Source organism: Nannobrachium achirus, assembly GCF_963921795.1.
Source record: "Nannobrachium achirus genome assembly, chromosome: 12".
Taxonomy (NCBI): Eukaryota; Metazoa; Chordata; class Actinopteri; order Myctophiformes; family Myctophidae; genus Nannobrachium; species Nannobrachium achirus.
The window spans coordinates 54,385,002-54,399,428 of NC_137832.1; the positions used below are offsets into that span (position 1 = coordinate 54,385,002).

The 14,427-nt window shown below is 45.3% G+C and overlaps 1 protein-coding gene across 1 annotated transcript in view; it reads right to left on the bottom strand.

Moving 5' to 3' along the window:
• fras1 (Fraser extracellular matrix complex subunit 1) overlaps positions 1-14,427 on the bottom strand; it is a 224,594-nt gene that overhangs the window by 81,408 nt on the left and 128,759 nt on the right. Inside the window, exons 21-27 of the mRNA XM_080738878.1 lie at positions 11,118-11,273; positions 7,246-7,392; positions 6,038-6,184; positions 4,764-4,904; positions 4,193-4,333; positions 3,318-3,458; positions 1,137-1,440 (exon numbers count right to left, since the gene is read on the bottom strand). Of these exons, the coding sequence (XP_080595004.1) occupies positions 1,137-1,440; positions 3,318-3,458; positions 4,193-4,333; positions 4,764-4,904; positions 6,038-6,184; positions 7,246-7,392; positions 11,118-11,273 (1,177 nt within the window). The remainder of the gene's footprint in view (positions 1-1,136; positions 1,441-3,317; positions 3,459-4,192; positions 4,334-4,763; positions 4,905-6,037; positions 6,185-7,245; positions 7,393-11,117; positions 11,274-14,427) is intronic.

Below are 14,427 nucleotides of genomic sequence, written 5' to 3' on the forward strand. Positions count from 1 at the left end.
GGGTACACGCGTATGCGGGCCTGAGTGTGTTGAGGTTAATGACTAAATGAATATGCAGTTCTTAAATTATGATTTGCAGCATCTGGTGGTTTCTTTATGACGTATAACTTTAATGCTGTGCACACTTCGTGATACGCTATGAAATGTGTGGATGGTATATAGTTACTGCCATGTGACCGCAACGAGTCGACCCGGGTTGGATTGCTGTCCGCCTATCGCTCCACCTACTTATACTATTTATATGTATAGTTGCTTGAATAAAATGCTGAATAAAACATGGACCTTGATATGAAAATGGTTGAAAACCACTAGTAGTAGGGAATTCATTTACCCACAAAAAAACAAGTTAAAATACAGAGATTTTTCTGCCAGACAGCGAGGATATAATAAAGGCCCATAATGTAGTCATATGATGTTCATGAAGTGGACAGTAATAATTATCTTTAACAGTCGACCATAGCTCAGGAACAGAGCCTGTCTGCTGCCCACTTTGAAAGCCCTCTCCTCTGACACCTCGTAATGGCTCCTATAAAAACAATAAACCCTAGCTGGTTTTATTTCTTTTTTGAATTGGCAACAACAAAAGTGAAATATAATTCCAAATGTTGTGTGCGTTTGCCGGCTGCCGGGACAGTAATGAAGAAACATAGGACACGTTATTAATGTTGCCAAAATGCACTATTATTTCCCCAACAAAACAGAATAGTAGTAGGAGTTAATGACACTCCATACTTACTCAGGCCCTAAACTATTTAAATAAATACATTATATTTACAATATTCGCTGGATTCATCAAGGAGCAGCACTTTTTAACGAGCCGAACAGAAAAGACGAAGGGACTTTTGATTCTGCTATGTGGACCATAGTGAGCGTGTGTGCGTGTATGTGTGTGTGTGGGCATGCGCGCCGAAAAGTGTTTGTGTGTGCGCGTTAGTGCGTGCTTAGCTGCACGTGTGTGTGCGTGAGACTTTAACCAGGGAAACAACGTTTTGGTCTAATGACCAAAACGTTGTTTCTCGAATGTTTCCCCTAAATGTCTTTCCGCATTTGAAGACAGCGCGCGATGAATTTTCTCATTAAAAAAGGATTTTTTTTTTTTGCTGCAATACGTTTCTAGTTAAGTGTCTCAGTCTCACCTGGCTTTGTCCTTGTGGTGCCTGAAGAAGACACGGCCGCTCCTCAGCTCCTCCCAGGAGAAGGTTTCATCCGTGGCCAGATCCCTCTCTCCTCCTCCTCCTCTCCTCCTCTCCCCCTCCACATCTCCTCCGGTGAGGAGGACCACCAGACGGCCGTTGGCGGGAGCCTCCACCAGCTGCAGCAGCAGGCGCTCGGGGGGGCTGTCGGGGTCCGACACCCGCAGGACGGAGCGCAGAGGAGCGCCGCCACCCAGAGGGACCAGGAGGGAGCCGTTGATCGCCAGCACGGGGGGACGGATGTTCACTGTGTGGACACGTTGTTTAATTAAGCCATTTAGGCCTGAAGCAAATCTGTGTCACTTTAGATTTATTTGAACCACTTAAACCATTATTTTATGCTTTAACTATTAAAAAATAGCAGATATACAAGCTCACAGCGCGGCACCGAGTGCATTTCTTTGTGCAAGTCTTTGAATATTTTTGACTCGATTCTATAAATGTCTTCTAAATACTTCTTCTAAATCAGTGGTTCTCAAACTTTTTCATGTCAAGGACCCGCAGAATTACATAATTTGGCCACCAACCCTCAAAATAATGTTGTTTCAGGGACCACCCAGTAGCAAATATTTGAGTTACAAATCACAGTATATTCACATAATTGTTCCTTACTAATGCTCATTATAATAAGATGGTACAATTTCCAGTCCATGAGTCTCCTTTGAGGGGCTGTGTGTGGACAGTTCCTACCAGTGATTAAACGATTAATCCCAATGATTAAAAGCTAATAGAAACTACAGCGCTCCTGCTCCTGGAAGGCATAGCATGCTGAAACAGAATTGTTCTTGCAGTAATACGAAAATCAAACAAAGTTTGAAACGTCACGGGCAGGCAGCTAGATCTGATCTGTCCACAGGCCTCCTCTGAGACACAGAGCAAGCAGACAGAAATGGAGCCGTCTTATAAAGAGCATTAGATGAGATAGAGAGAGATGGGGGTTAGATGGAATCGATGAGAGAGCTGTGTGTGACTGTCACTAGGGATGGGACGATATGCGATATTATCGTATATCGTGATAAAAAAAACACTCACAATAATCATATCGTGGAGATTTAATTTATCGTGATATCATCCTCCATCATACACTGGGATCAATTCACCTTTTATTTGCCAAGCTGCAATAAAACCATTTACCATTTACCATTTAAACCCTGTATTGGTAAAAGGTACGTGCTCGATACAGTCTTTTTTCACGTTCTATCAAATGTCTTTGCCAAAAAATAGCCGATCTACAAGCTCACAACGCGTCACAGAGATCTGTAGATCTGCATTTTTTTGGCAAATGTTCCGCCCCAGGATAATGGATTTTGATTATCGGGATAATATCGTAAATCACGATTTCTTTTGTCACAATAATCGTGATATAACATTTTCATATCGTCCCATCCCTAACTGTCACACCCATAGATGGGTGACAACTCTCTCTCTCACGCACGCACACGCAATGCAATAGGATGAATAATATTAGAAGACAGGGTCACAGCGTGACATTTCAGAAGTCGCCTTAATTGGAACTTGCTTTGATAGAACAACTTCTCTTCTTTTTTTCTTTTTTTTTGAAAGAGCAGACTGCACCTTTTAATGTCATCCTTCTCTGAATTATGCTAACGAGCTTTCCTGAAATGACAGCCCGTCCGTTTAAACCACAAACGAGGAGCCGTTCTTAATGTCAGTGGTTTTCCGCCCTGTTCTGGATCAGGGCCCACTTGAAAACATGAAAACATGAAACATGAAAGCCTTCGCGGCCCACCCACCCAACACCCACCCAACACCCACCCAACACCCACCCAACACCCATGATGACCACTAAACTCACTGGCTGTCATCTGGCAGATATACATTATCATATTTTAAAAGAATATTAAAAAACATAATCCGCGACGAGGTGCCGAAGTGCCCGGGACAAAGTGCATCCGGTCTGGACAGGAAACGGAAACCGATTCTCTCTGTTTCCTGATCCTGCCTCTCTCTCGCTGCTAGCTAGTTCACTAGTAGCTCAGCTATGGTTCATCACACAAACGCAGTCTTCTCTGTACGGCCATGGACCATAGTACCTAAAACTTTACTTAAACTTTAATACCAATATTGGTATAATTACTAATTATTTCAACGCCAGGTTTTTACCGTGACACATCCTGGTCTTCTTGTTGGCATAGTAACCGTGTCCACAGTCGGGGGTGCAGTAACCCTCCATCAGGTAGCTGTGTTCCTGACAGGCGGTGCAGCTGCCCACGCCCTCGCACAGCGCGCAGTCCGCCGAACACGCTGCAACAGAACATATCAAGAACACGCTGAAATACGTAGAACATATCAAGAACACGCTACAGAACATCAAGAACACGCTGAAACAGAACATATCAAGAACACGCTGAAATAGAACATACTAGTAAGACCAGTAAGAAGATAAGCGACCGTCAGATCGCATACACAAACTTTAGAAGGCAATGGTAGGCAATCAGGATGGAATATGGGAAATGGGACAGATCCATGTTGATGACATGACTTTAGAGATACTGTGTACCACTTTGCGTGATTTTAGGGCAAAATCTATAGGAGCAGTGTCCAAAAATGTGTTTTGCAAAAGTCGGCCTGATGGTGGCGCTAGATGGGACAGATGCATGTTGATGACATGACTGTAGAGATACTGTGTACTGTTTTGCGTGATTTTAGGGCAAAATCTGTAGGAGCAGTGTCCAAAACCTTTGCAAGAATGGGCCTCATGATGGCACTAGAAGAGGGCCATGTGAGAAATGAGGGGTGGAGGTTGTGGTTTGGCAGCCAAGGAGTGTGTGTGCAAAGTCCTGGCCCACCCCGTCCTGCGGGTGATTGATTGATTGAATTCTCATTATATAATAAAATATTTGGTCCAATCTATTCGTGAGTTATCTGACTGAAATGTAATTTCACTTTCACTTTCTAAATCGTTCTGAAACGGTCTTATGTGTGCAGCTTTGGGAGGATGCATCCAGCTAGTACATAACATAAAGAAACAGTCTTACGTGTGCAGGTTTGGGAGGAGGCGTCCAGGTAGTGGTTCCTGCCACACTCCAGGACACACTGGCCCTGCAGCGTGGCATAGGGGGGCTGGCACCGCCGGCACTGCCCGGGACCCCCGCACTCCGCACAGTGGTCATCACAGCCTGGACGCACGCAGTGCACGCACACACACACACACACACACACACACACACACACACACACACACACACACACACACACACACACACACACACACACACACACACACACACACACACACACACACACACACACACACACACAATGAGAGACTAGTCATCACATCTTATTATCAAAATAATAATCTGTGAACATTCATTTGTACACTTTCAGATTAAATGAAAACAGAGGATTTTACATTGCAGATTGGTGTCCCATAGATAAAAACTCAATCAAATATCAAATGGGGGTATGTGGTCTTATGCATATCAAACTGGTTGTGAATGACTTGTGAGCTGCGTGCGTGCGTGCGTGCGTGCGCGTGTACGTGTGCGTGCGTGCGTGCGTGTGCATGCGTGTGTGTGCGTGTGTGCGTGCGTTTGTGGTACTGACTGAGGCATCGGTCTCGGTCCTGGTAGAACCCAGGGAAACAGGTCTGGGTGCAGACTCCATCCTGCAGCACCAGCCCCTCCATGCACTGCAGACAGTCGCTGTGCAGAGGACCCCGGCACGAATTACAACTCCAGTCACACTCTGGACGACCATGGGAGAGAGAGAGAGAGAGAGAGAGAGAGAGAGGAGGGACACAGAGAATGAATGACTAAATGAGATAATGAATGCTTTCTGTTTGCAACCCAGCCATAGTTGTGATGCAGTCCGTTATCATTGTAATCAAGAGCCAACGCCACCGCATTTCTGATTTCATTCCACCCTGCTGGCTTCGGTCAGAATGTTGAACAAGCGCTGAGCACCCCCGTCTGCTGCCAAGCTGTCTGGAGTCCAGTAGTGTTCATTTTTGTCGACTAATACTATGCCAAAAAATATAAAAAACAATTCGCCGAAGAAGTCCTTAACTCTTTTACCACTATGTACGTTAACATTCGCCCCATTCTGGCGGGTTACTGTTGCCAATACGAACGGCCGTCCGTTCGTTCTTTACCTTGTTTGAGCACTGTAAGCTGATGAGGGGTCGCGCGGGTGTGTACAGTAAAAACAGCTCCCGTAACACTGCTCTCAAATCTCCACCACACATAAACAACAATGGATGGCTAAATCACTTCCTAGCTGTTTTCTGTGGACCTGATCTAGAAAATGCATTTCTATGGCCTGAGCTACGGCAAAGTGACATTTGCAACATCATTCATTGCATGTGGCTGCCCCCTGCAGTCAGTTTGGCTCGATTGTGAAGTTAAAAATATTTTGTTTGGAAATAATGCATAGATAATTTTCTATAACATCGCAAAGGTAAGCTACTTTTTAGCTACTTTGATGGCAGTAGCACAAGTAAATAAATAATAAATAAGGCAGTAAAAGAGTTAGATTATTAATTATCAATGTGCATGTACCCTCTATAGACTCAAACGTTTTGTTGGTTTGTTTACTGTTGAGTGACAAAACAATGGTGCACATTAAGTTAATCACCCCCCCCCCCCCCCCCCCCCCCTTCCTGGGGGTCCCGACACACAGGTTGAGAACCACTGCTCTACAGGCGCGGGTGGTGGTGTTCAGGTAGTGCTGGTGGTTGTTAGGTTGCTATGGTTACCTGTACAGGTGCGGGTGGTAGTGTTCAGGTAGTACTGGTGGTTGTTAGGTTGCTATGGTTACCTGTACAGGTGCGTGTGGTGGTGTTGAGGTAGTACTGGTGGTTGTTAGGTTGCTATGGTTACCTGTACAGGTGCGTGTGGTGGTGTTGAGGTAGTACTGGTGAGCACAGCTGTCGTACTGGCACTCTCCAAACAGCAGCACCTTGACGGGGTCGCGGCAGGACGTGCACGTGCCTGGCGAGTCACACGTCAGACACTGGCCGTCGCACGCTGCACAGGGTCACAGAGAGAAATATGGAGAACAAATTACCTTTTTATGAGCCAATGAATATTGCAGTTTTGTGAAAATTATTCTTCTGCGCTTAACTGCATGAATGCGTTTTCATATTGTTATGCAGTATGGTAGAGGATCATGTCAAATAGCGCTGCTGAAACCAGAGCATGTGAGCGGAGTGGAGCGGGAACGAAAGCCGCTCCGCGCTTCAGATCGAGGGCAGCTTGTCCCGCTAGCTCGTCACTCTGGTCGGCCACCGGGCCACTCCGCTCCGCCGCTCACCTTGATTTGCGCATTTGTCGCTCCGCGCTCGCTCCACGCTCTGCTCAGCAGCCAAAATAAAAAAAGTATTTTGCTACCATGTCCGAAACACTTTCTCCTTTGCTTTGTCACAAGTGTTCCCAACACAAATGCCTGCTGTAACGTGAGCCTTTGATGGAGAGCTGCCTTCAAAGTTACAAAAGAAGCCATCTAAGGCATTGTATTTTTTAATAAGACGGGCAATATTAAATCCAGTTGGTTATTGATTAATCACCACATTCGAGAAGGAGGTGACTTGTTGCGTGTGTTTTTCATCAGTCTCACTTGCATTTCAAATCGTATCCTTTGACTGGCTGGTGATAGGCCTATAACTTAACTGACACAAGGTAGGCTATTTATTATAAACATAGCGATGGACTGCACTCGGCACTGTTTTGTTGGAAACATGCGGCGTGTGGCCCCAACAGGGTCGGCTAGGAGCGGAGGAGGTCGGCGCTCCAAGGAGCGGAGGAAAATCCTCGCTCCAAAACCGCTCAGACCCATTTGAAAAGTCGCTCGCTCACGCTCACATCAAAAACGTCCCGCTCCGCTCATATGCTCTGGCTGAAAGAAAGCTTACTCCACTTGGCTAAAGGGGGGCGCTATAGCACACTTTGAAAGGGCATAAATCATGCCTCGTCTGGCCTAAAAAGCAATGGAACCTGTTTACACGTATGCCTTGATGACCATGTATTCCCGACATGCACAGTATACAGGTACACGCCACTATATGGACAACAACTATATGGCCACTTACCTCGACAGATGGCGTCACTGTCTGCGTAGTACCCCAGGGGGCACTGTGGAGCACACAGCCCCGAGGCCAGCAGGACGTGGGGTTGGGGACAGGAAGTGCAGGACAGCGGCCCCTCCCCACTGCACGCGTCACATGACCAATGACATCCTGGAGACCAACCGTCATGTCAATGTGTTGTTATTCACATGTGGATTAGTACAGTTACAATTACACCTGTAATTTAGTAGCACTGAGTAGATTCCTTAGCAACATTTTTCTTCACCAATGTGTTTGTAAAGGTGTCTAGTAACACATCTCACAAAGACTGAAATTCTTCTCCCTAGGAGAATCCGTGACATCTGCTGAAAGTTGTCGCATTAAATTAACTATAGAGGAAAAAACACACCAAAATAAATATGCTTTAAATAGCATGTGAGGGGTCAAACTAGGGTTTTTTCATTTCAAGCATTGTTTTGCATGAAAAACATTCCTTGGCCAAAAAATGGACCGACAAAACTATGGTTTAGTGATGAGTCATCACTTTTCACAGTTTTGTGGGAGCCAGCTTCACCCCAAGGAATGTTTTTTGTGCAAAACGAATGCTTGCAATGGATTCAGAATCATGAAAAACCCCTAGTTTGACCCCTCACATGCTACTTAAAGCATATTTATTTTGGTGTGTTTTATCCTGTATAGTTAATTTAAGAACCCAACTTTCAGCAGCTGTCAGGGAAAGCTGTAGGGAAACATAATTTCAGTCTTTGTGGGATGTGTTACTAGACACCTTTACAAACACATTGGTGAAGACATTTTTTGGTAAGGAATTTATTCCAGGACCTTTTAAGATATTCCCTTCCTAGTAGCAGCCCCGAAGTCTAGTTGTATAAAATGGTGTTGCATATTAAACTTTTTTATTGATTTCATAGACTTGTTTGACAGCATTATCATCGGTGTGGTGTGGTGTAATTTTCTTCCCCTGAGCAAGCAGGCATACTCTATTAGTTCAGTGGTAAACATTTCACTGAGATGTTTACAGCACTTGTTGTGCGGGGGGACAGGGTTCAAGACAGGACATTAAAGTTACAGCGTAGAGCTTGAAGTGGTTTTAAAACATGATTTTCGAAAAGTTTTTTGGCATATGTACAAAATCTGCGAAAGGCACATTTCTGGGGTTCATAAATATTCATAAAGGTGAACTAATATTCCTTGTGCGTCTAATAACTCAATGCGTGTCCGACGCTGCTGCTTCATCACAACTTGACGCCACATCGTAAACAACAAGCACAGCCACATGAAAAACAGGATGCTTACACATCGTCGCGTCAGAGTGGAAACCTTGTACACTATGTCCAAAACCGTAACTTTTCAGGAAATGGAAACAAAGAATTTCAGAAATAGTGAAATTAGCAGATCTAGCTTGTAGATCTAGATCTATTTTCACAACTTTTTCTTGACACTCTTGTATGTGGAAGTAGAACTTTAAGTGATGAATAAATGGAAATAGTTGACATATGGAGATGCAAGGTTTGTGCCCGGCAGCGATGGATTTGATACTGACATGGTGAAAAAATCACTTTGTACACAACTGACTTCAGTCTAATAGTGGAGACAGATGTTACCTTTCGTCCCCACCTGCCCCGTCGAATGTGTCAGTGGTGGAAAGTAACTATAAGGATATTTACTCAAGTACTGTGCTTACAGTAAGAATAATTTTTGGTACTTTTAACCCATAAAAGACCCATATAACGCATCTCTGGGTCACGTAGCCACTTTAACCATTATTGTTTATACTTTGATTATTCAAAAATAGCAGGTATACAAGCTCATAGCGCGGCACTCTGTGCTGCGCTATGAGCTTGTATATCTGCTATTTTTGAAAAAAAATGGAAAATGTGTGCAAATCTTTGAATATACAGTACATTCTTAACTAAAATCTTTGCTTCTGGGGGGGTCCCTGGAACAAAACATTTTGAGATGGTGGTCCGCGGTCAAATACATATAATTCTAGGGGTCGCTGACATTAAAAACTTTGAGCACCACAGGTAAAGAAGCATGTTTTTCAGATTTTTTTTGTAGGTACTTTTCAGGTCTTAATCTGAATGAGTATTTCAATAATACTAGAAGCTCGGCCGCGGGCGGCCAAGCGTCTAGTCGGGGACTGGCCTACTCTGGAACGATGTAACTCTGGGGGAGCGCGGGAGCAAACTGGGAACCCTTCGGGAACTCTCTGTGTTCTAAGACGGCAACTCTACCTCTGAGCCACTGCCACACAGTGTGTAAACTACACACTATCAAATTATAATCTGCACATAGAAAACATAGGATAACAGGTAAATTAACCTTGCATCTGTCCAAATATAGCATGCTATCTATATTAAAAATGTACCTTAAAAAATCTACTGTGTTTACTTCAATCTATATGGAGAGACAGATTTTACTGAAAGACCATTCGTTCCCAACCGGCACACTATTGAATTTGTCTTCTTCCATTTCCGTCTGACAATAATAAATACGTTCCAATTCTCCTGACGCATTCCCCGCATGTGGTTTAACACCGACTTCAGGGAGACACTGAAATGTTTGTGTCTGTGTGAAAAATGTTCCAACCCCTGAGGCTTGTAGTGACTGGTATCAGCCAGGCCCTGATCTAATATCAGCAGAACAGTACATTGTGAAAAGTAGCTATTTCAGCTAAATGGTCCTGTGAGCCTGGAAAACACTGGGGAGACCACTGAAACTTAACCCATTAAGACCTGAGACCGACTTCATCTCTCTCTCAGCTAGGGGGTCCTTGGCCTGAAAAACGTTGATCCCTAGACCTTGGTGCCAGTTCAAATATGATTCTTTTGAGGCTGTCGCAGCCTGAAAAGTTTGGGAACCATTAAGGGGGTTCCAGGCGTTAAACGTAGTAATTAACTTTCAATGGGAGGCGGGCGGCAATTTTGGCCGTGCAGCGAAGTTTTAGGGCAGCAAGGCGAGCTGACGCAGTCCCGTGAAATCCCCGCGAGCGTGCTCGTTTGTGCATGCGTACTCGGGCGGTGAGAGATGGATTGTGTTCATCTTTGTGAAATACCGTGCAGCGTTTACTCACTGAGCGAGTGTGTTTGTGTATCACCACGGCACGGTCCCCGCAGACCCAAGCGGGAGCCCCTGCGGCAACCGCTGTCCGTCTGTAGAGCGCCTTACTCTAGACAAGCAATTGAGCATGCATTTGGGAATTATGCCATTTAATATATTGGAAGACCCGCTCCTCCACCCTATAATGTAATGTAGATGTACTGGAGTAAAAGTATGAACTATGAATTCTCAAAAATGGAAATGATGCCCTGCAACAAACTGTGAAGAAAAGCACTATAGGGTGTGCCAAATGTAGTTCTAAGAGCGGCCATTTCTTGGGTAAACACAGCCTTACACAGGTGTTCTGATTGGAGTAAAGCATTAGTTCTATGCAATCAAACAATTGAAACACCTGTGTTTTTAACCCAAGAAATGGCCGCTAAGGACTACAATGACGTAGGCGCTGGCACACACTATAGGGTAATACGCTCTGCATTAAGCTGGCTTTAGGAAGATTTCCGTACCAGTGCAGAAAGAATGGAGCGCCTTTGCGGTGTGTGCTGTGAGTGCGTGTGTGTGCGCGTGTGTGTGTGTGTGTGTGTGTGTGTGTGTGTGTGTGTGTGTGTGTGTGTGTGTGTGCGTGCGTGCGTGCGTGCGTGCGTGCGTGCGTGCGTGCGTGCGTGCGTGCGACGTGCGTGCGTGCGTGCTTGCGTGCGTGCGTGCTGTTTTCTTTCTTTTCTCCTTGCTCTTCCTGCCCAAGTGTGACCATAAAGACTATTCATGAGTCTGGTGTTCGCCAGCGGGTTTAAAACAAAGTAAAGGTGCAGTTCTCTTACTCTTGCAGGCTCCGTGCCAGGCGTAGTGTCCCCGGGGACACTGGGAGACGCAGTGGTCCCCCAGCAGCAGGGTCCTGGCCACCTTACACCACAGACACACACTGCCCACGCCCGTCTGCAGGTCCGCCGCGCAGCGCTGGCAGTCCTCAGCGCATCCTGCAGGAGAGACACAGTCAGACAGGGGTGGAAAAGTTACTCACATGTTTTACTTTAGTAAATGTATCAATACTGCAATATAGAAATACTCTGTAAGGGTGCCCTCACACCAAAATACCTAGAGTGGAATCCGCCAATGCATTTCAATGAGAATGGAGCGTTTTTTTTTTTTGCAGAAATCCTCTACTGGCAAAAAAACGCTCCATTCTCATTGAAATGCATTGGCGGATTCCACTCTAGGTATTTTGGTGTGAGGGCACCCTTACAATTAGAAGTACGGAATTCAAAATGTACTTGAGTAAAAGTACAAAAGTATTGACTTCAATAAGTACTTAAAGTACCAAAAGTAGAAGTACAAAATGTTTGAAAATAGCAGATCTACAAGCTCACAACGCGTTGCATCGAGCTTGTATGTAGATCGTCTATTTTCAAATAGCAAATGTATAAAATAGGGATAAAGTGGTTAATGCATGTTTTAGAATAATATAATTTATATCTGCAAAGTAACTAGTAACTAGAGTTTTCAAATAAATGTAGTGGAGTAAAAAGTACAATATTTGGATCCCAGATGTAGTGGAGTACAAGTAAAATTATTGGAATTTAGAAATACTCATGTAAAGTACAAATACCTCAAAACTGTACTTAAGTAAATGTACTTAGTTAATTTACACCACTGGACACAGACTGTGTGTGGGAAGACATTCTCCTTACTGTCAGCCGGCAACCTCAGGCACATGCACACATCAAAGCCCTTTTATCAGTCCAGACCATGAATGCAGTTTTTACTATGGTGAAAGAAATGCAAATGCCCTCTTTCCATATGCTATACCTGAAGGCAGCATTCAAGAGAATAGGCTCTATGCATATACACCATTTTGTTCTACTTCCGGGTGTCTTTCGACTTCCTTCACAGGTGTTACCGATGATACTAATGAAGGGTCTGTTCCATTCTTGTCAAACAGAGTCAGGGTGCTGATATTGTGCATGTTGGCTCACTGGAAACACTCTGCTACACCAGTGGGTCTCAAAGTGTTCTTGAGTGGGTTCCAAATGTCCCCATACAGGTGTGTAACTCTGGGAGTGTACGAATTGAAGCAAGTGGACCCACAAGGGTCCATTTGATTCCATTTGTTGATTCCATTTGTACAGAGTTATTGGGGCCCTTGAAATTAAAGAACCACTGTGCAATAAATCAAACAGAGCCTTAATTAGTGTCATCAGTAACACCTGTGAAGGAAGTCGAAAGACACCCGGAAGTAGAACAAAATGGTGTATATGCATAGAGCCTATTGCCTTCTCCAAACTCTCTGAATGCAGCATCTTATGTTGAAAGATTTGCCCTCTGAAAGAGGCAAACATTTTGAAAATAGCCACACACACCATATATCTAGGTGTGCCCTGGGATATTTTGGCTATGAAAAGTGTGCCCCGGCAGAAAAAAGGTTGGGAAACACTGCTCTAAATAGACCCCTGGGAGATGAGATGGATGGTTGAGGTGGAGCACAACACCTACCATACCACCAGCTCACAGTAAGACTCGCCACACCCAAGCCATCCAACCAATGACCTTGTGGTCAAAAGTCCAGTGCTCTACTGACTGAGCTAGCCAGACCCACATCGAAGCACAATGTTTTCCCATAAAAAGAAGCAGAAAATGTCTGATATACAAGCTCAGCATCGCGATACGGTGTGAATTTGTAGATCGAAAAATGTTGCTATACTGTTAGGTGTGGCTGTAGGTTTTACATATATTTAAACAAATATAATGTACAAACGTGCGAGTAAACAGTAGCTACATTTCCTGTAATGTAATGGTTTTGGACATGTAAGGTTTGTGCCTGCCTTTGTTAGAAATGATGACAAGACTTAGGTTTCTCTTGATGTCTATTACATTACATCCAAAGGAACGAGAGAAGAGGAGGATTAAATGGGTTTTCTTCGCTTCGAGTCTCAAGGCGATGAAAACGACGAGACGCTTTGAGAGGCTGTGTGAATACACACCATAATATGTCCTGAAAGATAAGTATTGTAATGCCTGAAGACGAGGAAGTGACTGAATCGGTTTAAATCATTTTTTTATTTTTTTATCTTTTTATTTTCTGGTATTTCTGCTTTAAATTCTTGATAGTGACAATGACAGTGACAGACAGAGAGAGAGAGAGAGAGAGGGGGGGGCTGGGGGCAAAGGAAAGAGATATTAGAAATGAGAGCTGTGTGTGTTACACCCATGGGTGGTTGACAACTCTCTCTCACACACACAGGCCCACACACACACACACAGGCCCACACACACACACACACACGCACATAGGCATGCATGCATACACACGCACGCACGCACGCACGCACGCACGCACGCACGCACGCACGCACGCACGCACGCACGCACGCACGCACGCACGCACGCACGCACGCACGCACGCACGCACGCACGCACGCACGCACGCACGCACGCACGCACGCACGCACGCACGCACGCACGCACGCACGCACGCACGCACGCACGCACGCACGCACGCACGCACGCACGCACGCACGCACGCACGCACGCACGCACGCACGCACGCACGCACGCACGCACGCACGCACGCACGCACGCACGCACGCACGCACGCACGCACGCACGCACGCACGCACACACACACACACACACACACACACACACACACACACACACACACACACACACACACACACACACACACACACACACACACACACACACACACACACACACACACACACACACACACACACACACACACACACGCGCGTGATGCGGAACACCTCTTTTTGACTTTATCTGATGTGGTGTGAGCTGGGATTGGCTGACAGGGTGGGCACCTTGGAGCCATAGATGGCTATCTATCTGCCCGCGACAGTAGAGCCGAGCAGAGTGCCTGCCTGTCAGCCGTGTGAGAGGGACAGATACCCTGGTTATTCAGGTGGTGTTAACAATCACGCGCCATGGCGCTCTGAAAATCTGATCTTGACATTTTGAACTCAATTTACGCGTTGAGCAGGAACAGGAAGCTCTGTAGCTATAGGATCCTATTTCCTGACTTTTCTTCAACTCATCTGCCGCCAGAGAGATAACATTTGAAAAGCCCCTCGCTGCCAGCGGTTTTCCAATTTTCCGTACCCTTTTTCAATT